The 22,952-nt window shown below is 47.6% G+C and overlaps 1 protein-coding gene across 2 annotated transcripts in view; it reads right to left on the bottom strand.

Moving 5' to 3' along the window:
• The window catches only part of LOC147684253 (putative cation-transporting ATPase 13A4), a 296,688-nt gene that overhangs the window by 217,952 nt on the left and 55,784 nt on the right, over window positions 1–22,952 (bottom strand). For both annotated transcript variants that reach the window (XM_086944650.1, XM_086944651.1), the window contains exon 3: window positions 5,209–5,355. In XM_086944650.1, coding sequence (XP_086800776.1) covers window positions 5,209–5,355 — 147 coding nt within the window. The remainder of the gene's footprint in view (window positions 1–5,208; window positions 5,356–22,952) is intronic.

Raw genomic sequence — 22,952 nt, 5'->3', positions numbered from 1 at the left:
GGCAGTGAATGGGCAGTCAGGGGGCGGAGCTGCAGGGGACGCAGTTGCAGGGGTGGTGAGGGGCGACGAAGGAAACAGAAAACAAAAGGGCACAACAATTGAGGGGGAAACGAGTGGCACAGAGGGCAGAAAGGTCACAAAAAGGGCAAGAAGGTCACAAGAATACAGGGGGAAACGAGTGGCACAGAAGGCAAAAAGGTCACAGGAAGGGCAAAAAGGTTACAGAAAACAGGGGGAAACGAGTAGCACAGAGGGCAAAAGATCACAAGAAAGGGCAGAAAGGTCACAAAAAACGGGGGGAAACGAGTGGCACAGAAGGCAGAAAGGTCACAGAAATGCAGGGGCAGCTAAGCAACAGAAGGCAAAAACGGGCAGAGAGACACGGGAGCCGCAAGGGGGGCAGAAGGAAAACCCGGCAGAGAGACACGGGGCAGCGAGGGGAGCAGAAGGGAAACCGGGCAGAGAGACTCGGGAGCAGCGAGGGAGAGAACGAGCACAGGCGGTGCTGTGCAGAGGGGGAGCGACCTACCTGGAAGGGTCAAGGATCTCTCTCCTCACCACGCAAGCAGGGGTGCGAGTTATAGTTAGCTCAGCTAACTATACCAGCTGAATTTCTCTTCAGCCTAACTATAACGTCCCTGAAACCTGTGGATTTTCAAGTGAATATCTAAGGTTTTTTAAATGCTAATTCCTAACTATAATGTCCTTGAAACCTGTGTTTTATTTCAGTGAATTTCTAAGGTTTGTTAAATGCACACAGGCCCACCCCCTTTCTCCACCACTCTGCAAATGCACCTCCTGATGTGCTTTTGGTTGGGGATGAAGCCCCTCTGCCTCCTGAGGGTCCCTGGGGGCCAACTAGCCCTCCTTTTATTGCTAGTAAGCTCCCCACAGCTAGATTGCTGAGAGTGGTCAGAGGCCAGACACCCTTTTTACACCACTCTGCAAACACACCTCCTTGCGCACTGCAGCTTCAGGGATGAAGTCCACTACAGTCCTCAGGTCCTCAGGACACAAGGGGACCTCATCGCCCCACCACCTCTGGAGGATTAAGTCCCACTTCGACATTGCTCAACTACATGCTGGAGGAATAAACCCTGCATACAGTACCTTGTACAAGCATTCCCCCCACATAACATCTCCAACGCTTCCCCATATTATCGCGAAGACATATGATTTCACTTATCTGACCCAACCGAGTAAGTCTGTATTTTGCTGCGAATGTTCCAAGCCTTAAATGATGATATCATCATTCAAGCCCCAGTTTATCAGTTGATCTTGAGATGACCCATCCGAATCAAGCACAGCCTCCCTGGCCTGCAACGTCCCATCAGGACAGACTCGGATGCACCCCGGGCTCCCAATCTTACCACAGGATTTCCACTGATTTAGATGCTTCCGATCTCGGGCGGATCTGACCGACATCGATGATTGGAAGGACTCCGTTGAGGGCACCAAACAGGGACCCGGATGTCCTCGGGAGTCCAGCCAGTCACTCGCCTCCTTGTCCAAGAAAAATAACAATGCTTTTCCATGGCTTTCAACTCGTAGTTTAGTTGGAAAGAGGAGGCTGTATTTGAGAGTAAGGTCTCTGAGACATCTTTTTACCTCAAGAAAAGTTTTCTGCTGGTCCTGAACTCGCTGCATGTAGTCATTGTAGCTTGAATTTGGGTTCCCTTTGAACAGCAAGTGGATAGCCTGCAGGATAGCATCCCAGAAAATGAAAAGCCGGGCAATAATTGCTCTTGGCGGTGTTCGAGTCTTAGGCGGAGGCAAGAGCGCTCTGTGCTAAAGATTTTTGAAAGCCTTTTGGAGGCCAACACGGTTGTAATCCAGTCTTCCAGAAATAACTCGGCTGAAGGTCCTTCCGCTTTATGAGGGAAACCTACAAAACATTGATTATTCCTACGCAAACTCCATTCAGAATCCTCCACCCGATCATCTAACGCACTACTCGATTCTGGAGGTCAACGGCAGTGTCTAGAAGTGTGCAAAACTCAGTTTGCAAAGTATGTGCGTTTTGCTCAGTAGTGGTTACCTGGTCTGATACTTTACATAAGTTACATTGCATCAACTTGACCTCCATGATAAAAGAGTCAATCTTATGGACCATGTCGTCCTGCATAGTTTGGATTGCTGCCAGAACATCTACCAGAGAGGGGGCTGTCTCCACAGTCCACTGCTTCTCTTCGCCATGGTCAGTTATAGTTAACTTTTGTGCCCCGGGGCTCGGAGATATGGGCTGAGCATAATTCAGGATTATTTGGCCGGGGCAACCCGGGTTCCCTTCTCTTTTACCATCACTGACCCTCAAAGGGAGCCGAGTGTTCCAGGAACTCACCAGATGCACCTCCTCTGATGAATTGCAGAGTGTGCTTGCTCCAATCACCACTCCAGTGATGTTGTGTCCTACTGCTATGGGCAGGTGGCCATCTGGATGTCCCCTGTTGTTGCAGTCATTTAGGGCCCCCACAGACTACGGGTGTGACCACAGCAGGCAAACAGCTCAGCCATTGGTCTACTCGGAAACTCCTGGGGGTATGGCCAAGGCAATGCAGACAATGTGGGCCCCCACCCAACCCCAGGATGAGATCACCAGTCTGCGCCAGATTCTCCTATTTGCCCCAGGGGTCACCACACTCAGGGTCAGGTCTACATCCCCCTTGTCTCATTGGGACGCCGGGCTTAGGAGGCCCAGCAAGCAGCGGAAGTTCTGCACTCAGGCAGCTTCCCCCCAGGTTCTTTCTGATGCCGCAGCCTCAGCACCAGCCACACAAACAGGGTCCCCAGCTCATCTGTCTCCTCTGCTAGTTCTGGTCCCTTTGCCGTAGCTCTCCAGGCACTCGGAGGGCCCCTGTATGTAGCTGGCTGGCCTCCCCGTCCGGCTGCCCTTACTTCAAGGGCCGCCAATCTATTTCACCAGTCCTCCGACTTGTTCCTTGCCATCAGAATAGATTGCTGCCCATCCCAGCCAAGCAGAGGCCTCTCCGGAATTCACTGCGGTCAGCATCCTCCACTCCAGATCGCGGACCTCCGCCTTCCAGGGTGCCACAAGCCCGAGGCAACTCCACAAATCAGCAGCCAGGGGGAACCTATGACCATGGTCAACCTCATCCAAGGCCGCCCGTTCGCCACTGAGCTCAGGCAGACAAAGGCTCTCCACCACAGGATACGGTTTGGAAGCCCTCAGAGGGGCCTCTCACATCCTCCCAGGGCCAACGCCTTCTAGGAGTGCAGGTCCCACAGCTCCATTTCACCACCGCTGCTGGCCTCACCTCCCTGGGCTAGCCATCTCAGGGCTGCATCCCCTCACCGGATCTCGTTCCTCGGTGGCCCCGCTGGAATCACAAGCAGGCGATTAGGTCATCTGTGTCAGTGGGGCCCATCAACCCCATCAACTCATCCGAATTTGGTTGCTGGAAGCCTCTCTGCCTAGCCCCTCTTGGGGTGGAGAAAATGGAGCTGGATGTTTTACAGGCCGTCGACCCGCCGGAGCTAGTTATACGCTCCGGATGGCAGAATTATGCTCACGACCGGCCCCAGGGCAAATGTGGCTGCACATCGAAACTTCGATGGGGGGTTTATTGCTGAGGCACTGCAAGATATTGCCGTATTCAGTCCGTGCGGACAGGAGCACTGGTAGAAGCATCTACTCGGCCATCTTGTCAGGCCACGCCCCCACCTCTGCTCTGGATGATGCTCTGATCTTAGGCATTTCAGAATCTTCATCAATGAGTTTGGTTACTCATGGCAATACTCTTCTTGCTTCTCTTACACTTGTGGATCAATCGGCTGGATTGAAGCTTTCATCATCAGACAGATTTGTCCCTTTATCAACATTTGTTTCATTATTTAAAACACTTGCCATTGGACCCCCTTGAACTGCTCTTGGGATTTTTAGAGTTTGTGTGTTTGAAGTTTGATTTTCTTTTTTGTTTAGATCTGTTTATTGCATTTTTATTTTACAATCCACTCATACAAGCAACAATGAATTACAACTGTACATTAACAGCAACTGCATCCTAGCATTGCAGGTGAGAATACAATATATTGTTTTTGGATATAGGCTGCATATCACAGTAGTGTTCCATGGAGGCAAGTTTTAGATATATATATATATCCGGTCTTCAGGGAAGTTGTGATTGCTTATCTAAGCAACACAGTTCAGTTGCAGGGTTCACAAGTCACAAGAATTAACAAATCACAATTTCAGACGTAAACAATCAATTTCTAAGGGTGACAGTAATAGTAGCAATAATAAACATTCAGGACCATTAAATCATACCCCCCTCCATGGTATCATATACATTGCACTCAGTTGTAAGGGCCACAATAAGAGATGCTGTGTGAGTCTCCTTGGCTTCATTGGATCCTGGAGCTGGGCACGTGGTGTCAGGACATATCGCGTTATGGTACTACTATATGGGGATAAGGAGGAACACCCCCTCTACTCCTTCCCAGGGAGGGGAGGGGGTTTTCCTCCCCCTCTACTACCACCCCCTGTCAGTCAATGGGTCACTCAATGGTGTGGAGGCATCATGTGTGTCAGTGTGCAAGTCAGCTATGATAGCATCCCAGCAAGTGGATATGGGATATTTATGAAGCCCCAGGTTGTCTTCCCTGCACAGTGCTATGCTCTCTGCTTGTGCACAGGCAGTAGGCAGCCGCATTCAGGCCATGATGTGCGGGAGGTCAGGCTGTGGGTGAGAGTTAATGTTATGTTTATTAAACAGATGAATTCCACATTTTTAATATAACTTAATTCCCTCCCATCAATCATAAATTCATTATTAATAAGGTTTTATTTGGAGATTACTCAGGGTTTATTTTGATAAAATAATGTGGTAATACCACATGCTAAGTTAGTAGTAATACTGCATTAGGTGTGTGTTACAGCACATGACAAGCTCCACTGCTGAGATACTGATGTGAAACCTCATTGTTAAACCTCCATGATCTACAAGACTTATTCACAGTATTAGCCCTGCACAAATGTCCACAGTAATTATTTGGAGTGAATTGTGCAGGGAGAAGGTGTGGAATTTGCATAAAAATTGTAATCCAGTATATCAGGTGCAAGCTTCCATATGTGCCCAATCTGGGATTATTGGAGCACTCATAATGTGTCCATTAGTATAGAAAACTGTACATCTAGTACTCCCTCTGCTGAGGTGATACTGCTGATGGTGAGGATACTGCTGATGGTACCTTGTGCTCTGGCTTCATGATGGCTCGGTTGATGAGGGCGTTCTCGTCAGCAGCAATGAGATATTCTTCCTTCCCGCTCAATGGGTTCAGGAGTGCAGGCAGGTGGATCCATCTCACCTTCTTCCTGGAGTAGGATTTAAAGTCATCCTAAAGAGATGTCACAGGAGAGTCAGTCCACGGTCAATGGACAGCAGAGGAGGAAGTAAACTCACATCTGTTGAGCAATACTCTACTGTTTCTGTTTCCAAACCACAAGATGGAAGAGACCCTTATCATAGAAACACATTTCTGATCCCTGAGAACTTGACTAGTTGTAGAGTGTCAGGGAAGACTGTTTTTATCTTATAGTTAGAATTTCTTCCCTGAAAGTCTCTTCACTGGAAAAAGGACATTACCCCTCTAAAGGACGAAAAAACAATACTGAAAAAGTGATGTGGATCGGCTGTAGAATGTAGAGAACACAGTAAATTTAATTTACAATATTTCTGGTGCTCAAAGACCAGCTTTATTCCAAGTGTGGCAGTAGATCTGAATTGGGTGCAAATAGTGTTTGCACAGATTTTTCCTTCGGAGTCGGGACAAATTTCCTTTGACCATGCACTATCCTCCAAGTGTTATCAGCAGGAATCTGCATGTTCAGCCCACTTTGCAAAGTCAACAACCACAATGTACTACTGGTTGCAAAGACTGTTAGTGGACATTACTCGCCATATGAACCAGAGAAACCCATAATAAGATGCAAAACCCATGTGTTAACAATGTAATCATCTTTGCCACTATCCTGTGGCATACCAACCCCACCACGGTTGTTTTGGGGATATTGATGGGGGTTGGGGTTCTCTTACTGGAAGTATATTAATGTACCTACTCACTGTTGCTGCTTGCTTTTCTTTAGTGTATCTTTTACACTTCATTTGTGATAACATGCAATGTGAGTTTCCTGAGATTGGGTAATGATCACTGATAATGCCTTGGGTTTGTACTACAATTGGTTATTCCTCTGCAGAACATAATTCACCTGTACCGTTGCACTGTGCCTTGATCATTGCACTGATCATCCTAAAACATGCTTAAAAAAACACTGTCATCATGCCATGAGGAGTATTCATCCTTCGCTCTCAGAGTCTGGGTACCAGAATATCATCTAGAAAAATGTAGGGTCACATGCATCAAGCAAAATACCGGTCGCAAACAGGTCGATTTGCAGAATCTGCCCCTTTGCAGCTGGTATTTTGCCCTTTGCGATGAATCAAGCCAAAACCCATTCACAAAATAGGTAATCGCAAAATTTGCGATTACCTATTTTGCAAATGCATTTATGGACTCGCATTTTGTGTTTCCTTAAATTCAATGCAAGAAGCAATCTAAGAATGCGACTTTGCATATAAGAAATCGCAAATTAGCATCCAACTTCAAGCTGGTGGTAATTTGCAATTTCTTAGAAAAATGCTAAAAAGTGAATTTTTCTAGTGCTATGTGGTGCTCAGACATGCGCTTGGGGCATGTGTGTGCGCCACGTGTGCACAGAGGCCAATTTCAGGGGTGAAACATGGTGGCCTTTAGGGCTCCTATCACCCTTGAAATTGCATTCGCAATTTGCGATTACCTATTTGGTAATCGCAATTTGTGAATGGCTTCCCATTCATTCCTATGGGCCTCTAGGCTTATAGGAATAAATGGGAAGGCATTCCTTAACTGCGATTCATAATTAAGTAATGCGTAGGAATCACAAATATTTTTGCAAAACCTTCATGAATAGGCAATTGCGATTCCTTAATAATCGCTATTAAGGAATCGCAATTGCCTAGCTTGATGCATGTGCCCGTAGTGTCCTAAATATTATTTACATAATATTCCCACGTTGTTAATAACATAACATCTACTTACATTGTAATGTTTTGTAAACAATATTTAAGACATAATATTAATGTTGGAAGATATATTCATACGTGATATTCTGATATACAGTCAAACAATGGTACTTACCCAGGTATAGTTCCTATATTGTCCCTCGGTAGCCCAGCTTTGGATTTAGTTGGAGGAAGGTAGACGCATTAGTGGCTCACTGCAGCTGCACTGCAAGGTCCCTCAAGCTCAGAACAGGCAGAGACCAAGGGGCTCTCCAAGCTTCTGTCACTCAGAATAGGGTACCTACAGACAGAGAAAGTGCAAGCTTCCATCGCCCAGAAGAGCCTCACTACACACAGAAATAGTGCAAGCTTCCCTCACCCAGAATAGCCTCACTACAGACAGAAGCATTGCAAGCTTCCCTCACCCAGAAGAGGCTCACTACAGACAGAAGCAGTGCAAGCTTCCCTCACCCAGAAGAGGCTCACTACAGACAGAAGCATTCCAAGCTTCCATCGCCCAGAAGAGGCTCACTACAGAAAGAAGCAGTGCAAGCTTCCCTCGCCCAGAAGAGCCTCACTGCAGACAGAAGAAGTGCAAGCTTCCCTCGCCCAGAAGAGGCTCATTTCAGACAGAAACAGTGCAAGCTTCCCTCACCCAGAAGCGGAGCTTCTCAGACAGACAGGTGCAGTGTACTCGGGTGCAAACTTCCCTCACCCAAAACACATGCAGTACAGACAGCAGCATTGTGAGCCTCCACCATCCAGAACAGGTGCACTACAGACAGAAGCAGTACAAGCTTCCCTCACCCGTAACAGGTTCAATATAGACAGTAGGAGCAGTGCAATCTTTCAAAAAATACCCAGAAGAGGTTCACTCCAGACAGACAGGTGCAGTAAAATCAACAATCCAAGCTTCCAACACGCGGAACAGGTGGACAACAACAAAGAGACAGGTGAAGTAAAGCCAATAGTGCAAGCTTCCATCACCCAGAACAGATAAACTACAGACAGACAGGTGCAGTAAATCTAACAGTACAAGCTTCCTTCACCTGGAACATGCACTACAGATGGGCAGGTGCCTTACAGTTTGACAGTAAAATCAACAGTGCAAGTTCCCTCGCTCAGAGCAGTTGCAGTACAGACAGCAGCAGCAGTACAAGCTTCCCTCAACTACAACCGGTACAATACAGACAGACAGATACAGTAAAGTCAACACTGCAAGCTTCCCTCAGCCATAATAGGTACACTACAGACGGACACGTGCAGTAAAGCCAGCAGCAAAAGCATCCATCACCTAGAACTGGTAGAATACAGTCAAGTGAAGTAAAGACAACAGTGCAAGCTTCTGTCACCCGTAACAGTTGATTACAGACAGACAGGTGCAGTAAAGTCAACAGAGCAGGCTTTCCTCACCTAGAACAGGTACACTACAGCCATTCAGGTGCAGTAAAGCCAACAGTGCAAGCTTTCATTACCAGGAACAGGTACACTACAGACAAACAGGTGCAGTAAAGCCAACAGTACATGTTTCCTTCACAAGGAACAGGTACAATACAGATGGACTGGTTCCTTACAGATGGGCTGGTGCAGTAAATAAACTGTGCTAGTTCCCCTATCCAGAACAAATGTAGTACAGACAGCGACAAATCAATACTCCCTCACCCAGAGCAGTTGCAGTGCAGACAGGAGTGCAACCTGCCCTCGCCAAGAAAACGTGCAGTACAGTGAGCAATGCAAACTTCTCTCACCCAGACAAGATCCAGTGACAGCTTCCCACACCCAGAAGAGATGCAGGCATTGCTTGCCTCACTAAGAAGAAATGCAGTGATAACGTCCCTCATCCAGAAGAGATGCAGTGATAGCTTGCCTTACTCAGAGGAGATGCAGTGATAGCTCCCCTCACCCAGAAGATATGCAGTGATAGCTCCCCTCTCCCAGAGAGATGCAGTGATAGCTATCCTCACCCAGAAGAGATGCAGTGATAGTTCGCCTCACCCAGAAGAGATGCAGTGATAGCTTCCCTCACCCAGAGAGATGCAGTGATAGCTATCCTCACCCAGAAGAGATGCAATGATAGTTCGCCTCACCCAGAAGAGATGCAGTGATAGCTTCCCTCACCCAGAAGAGATGCAATGATCGCTTGCCTCACACAGAAGAGATGCAGTGATAGCTCCCCTGACACAGAAGAAATGCAGTGATAGATCCCCTGACACAGAGGAGATGCAGTGATAGCTTCCCTCACCCAGAAGAGATGCAGTGATTGCTTGCCTCACACAGAAGAGATGCAGTGATAGCTCCCCTGACACAGAAGAAATGCAGTGATAGATCCCCTGACACAGAAGAGATGCAGTGATAGCTTCCCTCACCCAGAAGAGATGCAGTGATTGCTTGCCTTACTCAGAAGAGATGCAGTGATAGCTCCCCTGACACAGAAGAGATGTAGTGATAGCTCCCCTCACCCAGAAGAGATGCAGAGATAGATCCCCTCACCCAGAGGAGATGCAGTGATAGCTTCCCTCAACCAGAAGAGATGCAGTGATTGCTTGCCTCACCCAGACGAGATGCATAGCTCCCCTCACCCAGAAGAGATGCATTGATAGCTTCCCTCACCCAGAGGATATGCAGTGATAGCTCCACTCACCCAGAAGAGATGCAGTGATAGCTCCCCTCACCCAGAAGAGATGCAGTGATACCACCCCTCACCCAGAAGAGATGCAGTGATAGCTTCCCTCAACCAGAAGAGATGCAGTGATAGCTTCCCTCACCCAGAAGAGATGCAGTGATAGCTTGCCTCACCCAGAAGAGATGCAGTGATAGCTTCCCTCGCCCAGAAGAGATACAGTGATTGCTTGCCTTACTCAGCACAGATGCAGTAAAAGCTTCCATCAATCAGAAGAGATGCAGTAATTGCTTCCTTCACCCAGAGGAGATGCAGTGATAGCTTTCCTCACTCAGAAGAGATGCAGTGATAGCTTCCCTCGCCCAGAAGAGAGGCAGTGGTAGCTTCCCTGACCCAGAAGAGATGCAGTGATAGCTTCCCTCACCCAGAAGAGATGCAGTGACAGCTTCCCTCACCCAGAGGAGATGCAGTGATAGCTTCCCTCACCGAGAAGAGATGCAGTGATAGCTTCCCTCACCGAGAAGAGATGCAGTGATAGCTTCCCTCACCTAGAAGAGATGCAGTCATTCCTTCTCTCACCCAGAACAGATGCTGTAATAGTTTCGCTTACCCAGAAGAGAGGCAGTGAATGCTTGCCTCATCCTGAACAGGAGCAGTACAGATAGCAGTACAACCTTGCCGCCCTAAGAATAGTCAGCAGTTCAAGCATCCTGCACCCAGAAGAGATGCAGTTATAGCTTCCCTCACCCAGAAGAGATGCAGTGATAGCTTCCCTCACCTAGAAGAGTTGCAGTGATAGCTCCCCTAACACAGAGGAGATGCCTGCCTGCTCTGTGCCAAGCTACAAGAGAGTGAGGACGGGTTAATGTTTCTGTGTATCTGACTTACCCTGACTAGGATTGTGGCTCCTACTTGGACAGGGTGTATACTCTGACAACCAGAAACCGTAATTTCTAACAGCCCTGCTTTATAGGAGACATATATATATAGTCAAGGAACTTATGTACTTTGACAATAGTGGTAGTGGCAAAGTCGTATGTGCAGTGCATGCACAGCCTCTTCAGTCTGCAATGGGAGCTGAAGGTTGTGTTTTCACTTTGTCTCTCATAGAGTGGCACAGCTGGTGCTGCAGCCCTTATATGGACAGCTAGCCTTACATGCCCTGGGTACTGGGCACCTTATACTCGGGCTTATAAGTAAGTCAGCACATGCCAATTGGGGACACCCCAATTGGCATAGTCGTAGTCGTACTTGTTGGTGGTGCGATTTGCACACAGAAGACGGAGTGTGAGCGAGCAACTGAGTTAGAGAGTGCAAAGTGCTCCCCTGTTGCTGCTGCTGACTGGCTGCTAAGTGAGCAGTGCATGCGTGCCTGCCACTGCCTGCCATCATCATCGCATTATTTAATCAGTTCGAACCTGAGGCCCGCTGAGCGACGTCAGTCAGTGACTCTGACTCGGCGGCCCCTGCTCGGCTCGGGGGTAAAGGATCGACGAGCCCAGGACGACACACCAGTACTGCTGTGACACACACTACTGGACAGTGTAGTGCAGTGAGTGCATTAGTGATATATGCACTCAGCAATACCGGAGTAAGTACATGCAACAGAATAACCAAAGACTTACCAAAAACCAAGATGTCGTTTTGGAAAAACACTGCATTCTCTACTCCTTTAAAAATGCTGTTACCATCCGTTGGAAGACGCTTGCCGCTGACGACGGTCCAAATGGCAGACGTGTGAACTGGAATGTTCCTTGCTTGATGATGACGGACGTGGGATGTTTGGACTCATTGTGTAAAGCATCAAGAGCCCCCCAAGAATCAATGCTGCCGCTATTGCTTCTCTTCATTGATGGGACCATTTTTTGAAAGCCCAGTGTCTAATTTGTGCAAGTTGCTGCAGATATTTTGGGATGATTTTTCCCTTCGTCTTTCTGTCATATCTCCCCCCTACCCTGTTACCCCACCCCTTACCCCTCTACATTTCCTCTGACCTCGTCCTCAAAGATCTCTATATGTTCTCCGTGCAACCGAGGTAACCTGCAACTGATGTAATTTTGGAACAAAAAGGATTTCATGTAAAGCGCTTTGATACCTTCCGGTCTAAGCTATATTAATCCTGAATTCTGAGACCTGAGCAACGTGGCTGATGCCCGGTGGAGCTGCTAAACAGCTAATGAGGAGACTGGCCCTGGTTTCCCCCTGACCGTCACCTACCCAGCCTTACATTGGGCACAGTCTACCTGCTACTGACTCCTTCCTTCCCTCCCTCCTACAAATTCTTGCAACATTATTTTTGTGTACTGTACCTTTCTATGCTCTTGTAACTGATGTAACTTTTAACGTAAAACTCCTAAATGTAAAGCGCTCTAATATCCTCTTGGGTCAAGTACGCGATATACAAAAATTTATAAAATAAAAATAAAAAAGACCTTTTTGTAAGTTAAAGAACACTGTCACTAAGGTCTGGTAGCAAGTCACAGTGCACTCTCAAAGTCGAAAACCAGCAGATAGTAGTCCTACATGGGGAACAAATTGGGGAGAAACCAGCACAAGTGCATGTTTCCTTACAGTTGGTCATTCATTTCTAACTTTCCCTCGAGGGTCCAATGGTGTTAGTGCAGCCTTGAAACTTGCTCTTGGTGTGAGTGGTGTTAATGTCAATTACAATGCTGTGGGGGTGTGACTTCAACATAAAGATCTGTACAGATGCTCCAGCTATTCTAATGATGTGCACATTTTCAGTAGGATAAATATATATACCAAAGCTGGTTTATAACATGGAATAAATATTGTGATTTACAATAAACTCTTGAGAGTTCTGAAAATAGTTGATGCAACCTGAGGTTCCGTGACGATCGTAAGTGGTGTTTTCGACTCGTACGAATATGGTCGAGTCTGGTATCTATGAACCGCAAATGACGAGTTTAGTGGGTGTACGCATTTTCGCTGTGCTAACCTAAACCGTTCGTTTGTTTCGTGGGTTTCTACATCCGAGCCCACGGGTTCCATCTTAGATACGGCATCCATTTTGTCTCTTGCCCTCAAGTAGCCAGCGAACGGACGCTGTCCGCTTTGCGACCCTGGGATTCCCAAACTCTTGCGAAAGACACGTTTCCTTTGAAGGTGTCGTTATGATAAGGGGGACGGCACTGTAAGGCAGATGGCCCCGCTCGAGGCTCATCTTGCCGTGCCGGTCTATTGTCTTAGTTGTGCATTCATTAGGCACGTCCCCTTTGATGCCTGCAGCTCGTGTTTCCCGATACCACCCCTTTTACACCCTTTCCGATCTCCCCACTGTTCCTGTCTTCCTCTGCACCTGTTTCTGTCCCTTCCTCGATTTGTTTATTGTTGATTGGAATGTACTAATGGTGGGAAGATGGGTTTTCACAGTTGGGAACCACCAAACGCTTCTGTACTTATGTTCCGGGCCTTGAATACATGAAAGTAACCCCTTATGGTTTTACGATGGGAACCGAGTTGTAACCTTTTGTGTACCGGGATGTTCAATGCATTAGAACTGTATAAAAAGGAGCGACCCACAGAGGCAAGTGGAATCAGACTCCTCGAACATACACATACTTCCTGTGACTTCTGTGTTCCCTGCAGTAAATAAACCTCGAATCTTTGACGCCGAAGGAAGTGTCCTGTGTCTCTGTCATTTGTACGCCGGAACAGGTTACCCACGAAGGTTTTAGGTGTTATCCCTGGCACCGCTGGGTCTTAAGAAAACCCAGTCCTTCAGTTGGCGCCCAACATGGGGCTGCATCAGTGGTACCGGTCCAAGCCCGACGATCGTGAGGAACTTCGTGTGAAATCTCCGAGGGAAGGTGCACCCCGCTTCATCGATCCTGTTGTCGAAACAAGTGGCCCGACGACTTTTCCGCGAAGATCCCCGCCTCCTGACGGCTGCGACGGACTGCTGCCCTGACTGTAGACCTGTTTTGGCGCCTGGCGTAGACCTTGGTACAGCGAGACGATTGACGGGCCTTCCTGGTGACGCCATCGATCTTTGAGTTAAGTATTTGTGGGTCGCTCCCAGAGTCCTTAGTTGTGGGTGCTTAGTTGTTGCATGGTTCCATTGCATTTGTGGTTCTTAGTACTTGGTTCTTTGTTGTGATATTTGACGTCTGCAGTCGCCAAAAACCGAGGGTTTTTGCTCTTTGCAGGGACATTGTTCATCCTATAACCCTTGAAGTTTGTGAAACTCGGCTAGTGTGCAAGATGCCTGGCCGTAGTACTTTGTTCAGTTGTTTTAGACGTTGTGGTGCGGATTCCCGACTGGAGGATTCGTGTCCGATACCTCCGGTTGGAACTCCAACTTATGAGCTATATAGCAAACACGGGTTAGGTCCGATTACCTTTAATGAATATTGGATTCGCTATACTAAAAAGGATGGTGTCCTTAGTTGGCCACCTCATGGTAGTTTTGAGACCCCGATTTTAGATAATCTTGAGGCTAAATTGTTTCAGAAAAAATCAAGGCCGGCCATGTTTGATGCCTTTCGGTTGTGGCGTAAAGAAGCCAAACAGAGAGAGATCAGACAGATTAAACGCAATAAGAGAGAAGGAGTTGTTACTACGGTAAGAAATGCAGAGCAGTTTCAGCGAGATAAGGAGGAAAAGGAAGAGGAAGTCTTCGATAGATTGCAACGTATGTCTGTAGACAAGTGTTACCCCACTTTACCGACGGGTACGGATAAGAAGGAGGAATCTGCAGATGACCCTTTAATGTCCTATCTTTTGAAGTCGCCACCTCCGTACGCACAGGGCACTGTAACTCCTGTGGTTCCTCCTGCCCCTGTTCCTCCTGCTCCAGTTCCACAACCTGTCCCTCAAAATGTCCCTGCTCCTCTACCTGCTTCCGTCCCTACTGCTCCTCCACTTGTACTTCCCCATACTCCTGCTCCCGCTGCTCCCGCTGCTCCTGCTGTTCTGGTTACTCCTGCTGCTACTTCTGCTCCTGACTCTTCTCTTGTTACCCCGTTGTGTTACTCTTCTTCTCCATCTGTTCAACGTCGTACCCCCTCTGTTGCTGCTAACTTCTTTAATTCTCTTGGACCTATTCTTGAGTCCTCTGGTTCGGACGGTCCTCAAAGACGAAGTCAGCTTCCTGGTGGTAGGGAGCGTGACTCATTGTATAATATGGCTATGGGTTGGATGAAATACCCCTTTAGAAATCCTCCTCGTGTAGTGTTAGATACGTTTTGCCAATTCAACATACCGACACAAAGGTTCGTGTTTGAAGAAATGTGCACGGCTTTACGTGACCTAATATCGGCTGATGCATCTGATGAGGTATTGACTGCTCTGACTAACCTTCAGATCCAGTTTGCGAGCGGAATGTTGGTGGGCACCAATGTTCGACGTGCTGTCGAGCAATTATTGTCTTTTCGTCCTTCTACGATGCCTCGGGCATTGTTTGTGGAGGACATTGAGGGACCGCTTGCAGTGCCTGGTCAGTACCCCATGCGCGAAGTTCCACCAGTATGGATGCCTGGCGATCCTAATGCTAACCCCATTATTCCGCCATACTTCCAGAGAGTGTGGATACATCTTCCGTGGAAACGATCGGAAGTTTTGTAGGTAAAGCAATCTTTGCCTGACCCTCGCAAAAATCCTGCAGGGTATTACAAGGAATTGTCCCAGTTAGTGGATGCGACGGTGATGAATCTCGCCGATATCGATATGTTGTTCGGCAATGTTGTACCGCAACCGGTATGGGCGAAGATTCGGCACGAAGACCATGCGGCAGAATTAGGCGGTGACTGGGCTGCACTTCTTGCGGCAGATGGCCTGCAAGTTGGTGGGGCCAAGCCCGAACAATTGATTACTAATCTCCCTCAGAGAATAATAACTCTTATGAAAACGCTCATGCCAGCTATGAAGGTGAATTGGGACAAACTGTCCGCTTGCAAGCAGAAGAAGGATGAGAGCGTCTCTGATTTCTTTACGAGATTTGAGGAGGCTTTCATCGACCATAGTGGTCAAGATATGGGTACTGAAGGAGGTCAGCGATTGTTTGTGGATAAGTTTGTCTCAAATTTGCTGCCTGATTTAAGCAACAAATTGCGTAATTCAGAAAGTGCGTGGGCTGTTTCTACTTCTGCTCAAATATTGGCTACGGCCCAATATTATGAGAATAGGGAGAAAGAGGAGAATGATCGTGCTGACAAGAAAACGAAAGAGCTCAAAACTAAAGTGTTGTTGCAACAGGCGTATCCTCCACGTTCGAATCAGAATGATTCGCAACAGCGGAACAGATCACAATCTCAGTCGAATAGGTCACAATCACGAAATGATTCCTCTTCGCAGAGATCTTCGTTAGGGTACAATCAGTGTGCCTATTGTAGGGGTGAGGGTCATTTAAAATTCGATTGTCCAGTTCTGAATGAGCGTAATAGTGGTAATTCGTCTAGAGGAGGTCGTGGTGGTTCTCAACAGACATCACGTGGTAGAGGTCGCGGTGCTCAAAACGACCGTTCCACTAATACTTCTGACTCCAATAATTGTTTTGATCAGCACGGATCGTCGCAAGGGCGATCTGCTCAGTACAATGTGGATGATTATTACGTCGATCAGGATGCTGACGATGGTAATTACTAGGACAGCCATAGACAAGGAGAGGGAGTAGTATCAGTTCCGGTTGATCAGAGAGGGCCTTAGTTGCCACCTCGGGCGTCGTTGAGCCTTTTCTGTTGGACTGGTAGTTGCCACCTCGGGCGTCGTTGAGCCTTTTCTGTTGGACACTGGTGCAGCGAAAAGTTCCATAATGCATTCGAAACTCCCAGGCGCACCTTTGTCTGGCTTAACAAATGTTTCCGTTGGATTCTCTGGCGCCCCTGTTAGCAATCCGGTTTCGTGCCCTTTGCCTCTTACGATTGGGCCTCGTGAGCTGAAAGCTCCGCTGATTTTGACCACTGGTTGTGGCGAAAATCTTTTGGGCCTGGATTTGCTAAAAAGTTTGTATGCGACTTTGTATTGTTCTCCTGCGGGAGTAAAGCTTACGTTAGGTGAGAGAGTTGTCTCTCCTATGTACTTATCCATCGATAAGCTTCCACCGGAATTGAGTTCTCTTCCTGCATCTTTGTGGGCAACAGGTCCCAATGACGTGGGCCTGCTTGACATCTCCCCCTATGTTGTTCACTTGAAATCTAATGTGCGACTGCCACGTATTCCCCAGTATCGTATCTCCCTTGATGGTGAGCGAGCATTGTTAGCTATTATCTACGATTTGATTGACAAAGATGTTATCGAGGAGACTCGGGGAAACGTGTGCAATAGCCCTGTACTGCCCATTTTGAAGCGCACGGATCCATCCAAACCACCTGTTTATCGTTTTGTTATCGATTTACGGGAGGTGAATAAAATTGTGATTCCTCAGTTCCCTGTTGTGCCTGATATCACGGCGCTACTGACTCTGATTCCAGCCTCTGCATCTTGGTTCTCTGTGATCGATCTGAAGAATGCCTTCTTCAGTATTCCGATTGCTGAGGAAAGTAGAGACCTTTTCGGTTTCTCTCTTGGTGGCCGCAGCTTCCGGTTTAAACGTGCTCCTCAGGGCTACTGTGAGAGTCCATCGATATACAGTCAAGCCTTGAAGGGCCAACTTGATGCGTTTGTGTTGCCGGCTGGTGCGGCCTTGATCCAATACGTTGACGACTTATTGGTGGCTGCAGATACTCAGGACATATGCAAAATTGCAACGGTATCATTGCTGCAGCATCTCTGTGACTTACATCACAAGGTGTCGCCTTCTAAACTTCAATATTGTTGTCAAGAAGTAACCTATCTAGGTCACTTATTGTCAAAGGAGGGAAGAAGGTTGACCCCAGAGAGAATTGCAGCGATTGCTCGAATGACTGTGCCAACAACTCAGAGAGATGTGCATGCCTTTTTAGGTATCACGTCATACTGCAGACAGTGGATTCCAAATTTTTCATTGCTAGCGAAACCATTGGTAGCTCTTACGTGCAAGGATGTTCCAACTCCTTTACCATGGACGGAAGAATGTCAGAAAAGTTTTTCTGAACTGCGTGACGCATTGTGTTCGGCTCCTGTGTTAGGGACCCTGACTACAGTAAGCCGTTTACACTGTACGTTCATGAGAGAGAAGGTTGTGCGTTGAGTGTTTTGACGCAACAATTTGGTGGTAAGCAGCGTCCATGTGCATATTTTTCCTCGACCTTGGACCCGGTAGCTAGAGCATTGCCGAGTTGTTTGAGAGCAACAGCGGCAGCTGCGGTGTCCATCCGACAATCTGCAGGATTGGTCATGGATAATATGCTTACGGTGATGGTTCTGCATGCAGTTGACACTCTCTTGAATCGTACGAAAACTCAGCATTTGACGAGTGCAAGGTTGTCTGGTTATGAGTTGACGCTTTTGGCAAGTCACATTCAAATAAAACGCTGTAATGTCCTGAACCCGGCGACTTTGTTGCCAATCAGTATGGAGTCAGATGAAGTAGCACCTCATGATTGCTACTTGCGAACTGAAGAGGAAACAAAAGGTCGTGTAGACCTGAAAAATACTCCATTGGAAGATCCCGATGGGACCCTGTATGTGGATGGTTCATGTTTTAAGTTGCCGAATGGCGATGTGACGACTGCGTATGCTGTGGTGACATTGAATACTGTTGTGGAGACTGCGAGATTGAATCAAAATTTTGCTCAGGCGGCAGAGCTGATTGCCTTGACTAGAGCGTGTGTGTTGTCGAAAGGGAAACGGGTGAATGTGTTTACCGACAGTCAGTATGCATTTGGCGTAGCGCATAGCTTTGGACGTTTGTGGCGAGAGAGAGGTTTTATGACATCGCATGGTACGAAGATCCAACACGGACAGCTCGTGAATGATCTTTTGGATGCACTTACATTGCCCAAGCAGGTGGCGATTATTAAATGTAGTGCACACCGTAAGGTGACGGATGATGTTGGTCGTGGCATTGCGTTCGCTGATGAAACTGCTAAGGAGACTGCTCGGAATCTTAGTACCAGAATGTATGTGACGAGTTCGGTTAGGTGGCCTACAGAGACTAGTATGTGTGAGGATACCATCGAGAGTGTGAAAATGATTCAGAACGAGGCCACCGTAACTGAAAAGACGAAGTGGAAAGAGAGTACGGGAAAGTTGGATGCGAATGGTTGTTGGATTGATCTGTCGGAGAATAAGAGGTGGATGTTGCCAGATGCATATGTACTAGCTGTTGTGACGATGGCACACGGCTTGGCACATATTAGCGCGAAAGGTATTTGTAAGTTGTTGTCCCCTGTATGGAAGAATGATGGTATCACGAAGTGTGCTGAGAGACTGGTGAAGAATTGTATGATATGCATGATGTACAATCCTGGAAAAGGAACCCCTACACCTCCTGGCCATTTTGCTCCCCCTTCATGTCCCTTTGAAGTGATCCAGCTAGACTTCATCCATATGGAGCGATGCAATAACCTGAAATACGTTTTAGTTGTGGTTTGCGCGTTCTCCCGATGGATCGAAGCCTACCCTCTCAAAGATAATACCGCCTTGTCCACTGCGAAAATCCTGCTGAAGGAATACTTTCCTCGGTATGGAATGCCACGAATTGTATGGTCTGATAACGGAAGTGAGTTTGTGGGGAGTGTGATGAAGAGTGTGTGTAAGGGCCTTGGAATTACTCAGAAATTCCACAGCGCCAATCATCCCCAGTCAGCAGGTTTGGTTGAAGGGTATAATGGCACCCTCAAATTGAAGCTGGCGAAGGTTCAGGCTACGACTGGTCTCTCGTGGCCTGACGCCTTACCCCTAGCCCTTCTGTCTACTAGGGCGACTGTACACTCCCGAGTAGGGCTTAGTCCCTACGAGATTGTGTTCGGCCGCCCTGCGAATGTTTGGGGGGTTCCTAGACCGAGTGTGTTCTCTGATCTTGAGTACCCAATGTTGATCGATTATCTGCATGATCTGACTGCTAAACTGAGGTTAATTCACCAACAGGTCTTTGAAGCACTGCCGACGCAGACGGAGGGTCCAGGCCACCAGCTCCAGCCTGGAGACTGGGTGGTGACGCGGAACTTCGGACGTAAAAGAAACCTTGAGCCCCGCTTTACTGGACCCTACCAAGTTCTTCTCGCCACGAGGACTGCTGTTCGTTTGGAAGGTCGTAAACACTGGGTGCACGCCACCCATACTAAAAAGGTACCTCTACCTTTGCCGGCAGACTCGTGGGTGAGGAAGGGCATTGCTTCGTCTGAAACGGAAACTGCACAGACCTTTGTTCCTTTTAGCGACGCTCAGCTTGTTGGAGAACCCTCAGCGCAGCAGGACGACATTGTTGAACAATTGCCACCTAAAAACTCAAGATCTGAGTGGTTGATTGACCAGCAGAACTCTGTCCCACCATCGGATCAGTTGTTTGATGAACAGACACGTCCTGGGAGAAGCCGATACTTCCTGAGATCTAATACTAAGGACAAATAAAAAAGTTTTTGCTTTCTCCCTTGACATCCACATTACCCCATTGACACCATTCAGTCTGAACACACTCGTATAATTTTGGTTTTTGTAAATATTGTGAGTTTGTTTCCACATATGTTTTTGCTTCCACAGCTTGGAGATATTGTGTATATTTGTAAATAAGTACCTCACATCCGGGTGTACCGTAGGGCCGCGCGTGTACTTCCTTCTGGTTAGTAGGTCTTGACACTAGGTCGAAGGCCGTCGGTTCCTGGGAACTCCTGGGGATTGACTACTGCTACACAGAACGAAGTGCGTCAAGAAATGTTGCGGACGGTTTTAGAGGATGCCGTTCTCTAAGCTGGTGGATTTGGAAAAAGCTCAGGCTCAAAGATTCAAGTTGCAGCAAATTACTCGCACAAAATGCTTCATGATTCAAGTGTTCCTCTTGTTCTTAACTGTTTCTTCGCTATTGGCGGGTGGGGTGTATTACTTGATATTGACGTTCTTGCCTTCTGCCTCACCTACCCCTTCTCCTGAACCTAAAACTACCTCCACTGTTTCTCCTCATTCCTTCCACATCTTACCCCAACACGAGCAGGCCAGACGTGCGGAATTTAGGAATAATTCCTTTATTCAGCTCCTTCATCAACATCAGTTGGTGGTTAACACTACCAATTGTTGTGTGTGTGGGTTGATGCCACATACCACTGATAAGGGAATTCCGTACTTGGTCCTTCCTTATAGTTCCCAGGGTTCAGCTCGAGCATTTCAAACAATGTTTCGAAGTGCACTAGATTCCTACCCCAATCGAGAGCCACGTCCTTCCCACTTTGGTCCTGGTCCGTACCACAAGCCATTGGCTATAGCGATCGCTGATTTAGATAGGGATATCTATGAGCCTTCGCTCATCCCAGAGGAAGAGGTGCGAGCCTATAGGGATCTGAGTGAGGCTGAGTATAGTGCGCTCGTGGGTGAAAGACAGCTTAGAAGCTCGTCTCCGATATGGATCGTACCCCACCTTGGTAATTTCTGTCTAAAAGGTCGTGGCCGAAGACCGAGAGCTCATCTTGGAGAGAGTGCTTGCTCCGAGACATATGTCTTGCCGATGCTCTCGTCCCCTGTGTTTCTGACTGCCAAGGGTACGTACTTTGTCTTTCATGATCGGGCGTATACGTGGTTACCCTCTGACTTTGCGGGCACATGTTACATTGCAAATTTGTTGCCTCCGACTTTTACAGTCGCCTCCGATTACCACAAGACTCGAATTGTGAGGGGCGTGATTAGCGAAGAGGACACTGCCGGTCAAGAGGCAGGAGACTTTTTCAAAGGTTTCTTTCCGTTTTGGGGACCTATGGTTAATAGTAGGAACCTGAGACAGTTGACCCGAGTGGTGGAATCGACAGCTAATATCACTGCCAGTGCCCTTGGTAATATCACAGCAGAACTTCAGGCGGATAGGCTCATGACGTTACAAAACCGTATGGTTTTAGACGTTGTTTTAGCAGATCGAGGTGGAGTATGTAAGGTGATCCATTCGAGCTGCTGTATTTTCATTCCAGATAACGTTCCGACTGTCTATCAAGCCATCTCAAAGTTGCATAAGATCTCTGAGTCCATACACGTGGACGTAGGGGATTGGACACTACTTGGTTGGTTTTGGGGCCTGATGTCGACTTGGGGTTGGAAGATTCTGATGATCATCGGGGTTGTTGTAGCGTTTCTGTTCACGTGTTGCCTTTGCGTGCAGTGTGGTCCTGCCTTATGTGGCCTCTGTGCTACAACGTGTATAAGACAGCCACCTGTTACCAAAGGAGCTCAGATGGATAGAATTATGTTGCAGCAACATCTGGATGGTTTGATGAATATCGAATATGATTCTGACTAGTGCTTGCCTACATGAGGGCAAAAGGAGCGTCTGAGGTTCCGTGACGATCGTAAGTGGTGTTTTCGACTCGTACGAATATGGTCGAGTCTGGTATTTATGAACCGCAAATGACGAGTTTAGTGGGTGTACGCATTTTCGCTGTGCTAACCTAAACCGTTCGTTTGTTTCGTGGGTTTCTACATCCGAGCCCACGGGTTCCATCTTAGATACGGCATCCATTTTGTCTCTTGCCCTCAAGTAGCCAGCGAACGGACGCTGTCCGCTTCGCGACCCTGGGATTCCCAAACTCTTGCGGAAGACACGTTTCCTTTGAAGGTGTCGTTATGATAAGGGGGACGGCACTGTAAGGCAGATGGCCCCGCTCGAGGCTCATCTTGCCGTGCCGGTCTATTGTCTTAGTTGTGCATTCATTAGGCACGTCCCCTTTGATGCCTGCAGCTCGTGTTTCCCGATACCACCCCTTTTACACCCTTTCCGATCTCCCCACTGTTCCTGTCTTCCTCTGCACCTGTTTCTGTCCCTTCCTCGATTTGTTTATTGTTGATTGGAATGTACTAATGGTGGGAAGATGGGTTTTTACAGTTGGGAACCACCAAACGTTTCTGTACTTATGTTCCGGGCCTTGAATACATGAAAGTAACCCCTTATGGTTTTACGATGGGAACCGAGTTGTAACCTTTTGTGTACCGTGATGTTCAATGCATTAGAACTGTATAAAAAGGAGCGACCCACAGAGGCAAGTGGAATCAGACTCCTCGAACATACACATGCTGTACTTCCTGTGACTTCTGTTTTCCCTGCAGTAAATAAACCTCGAATCTTTGACGCCGAAGGAAGTGTCCCGTGTCTCTGTCATTTGTACGCCGGAACAGGTTACCCACGAAGGTTTTAGGTGTTATCCCTGGCACCGCTGGGTCTTAAGAAAACCCAGTCCTTCAAACCCTGCTATACACAGGGG

Source organism: Lissotriton vulgaris, chromosome 11 (genome assembly GCF_964263255.1).
Source record: "Lissotriton vulgaris chromosome 11, aLisVul1.2, whole genome shotgun sequence".
In the NCBI taxonomy this organism is placed as follows: Eukaryota; Metazoa; Chordata; class Amphibia; order Caudata; family Salamandridae; genus Lissotriton; species Lissotriton vulgaris.
Note: the sequence above shows the minus strand (reverse complement) of the source record. Positions and strands in the feature narration are given on the sequence as shown.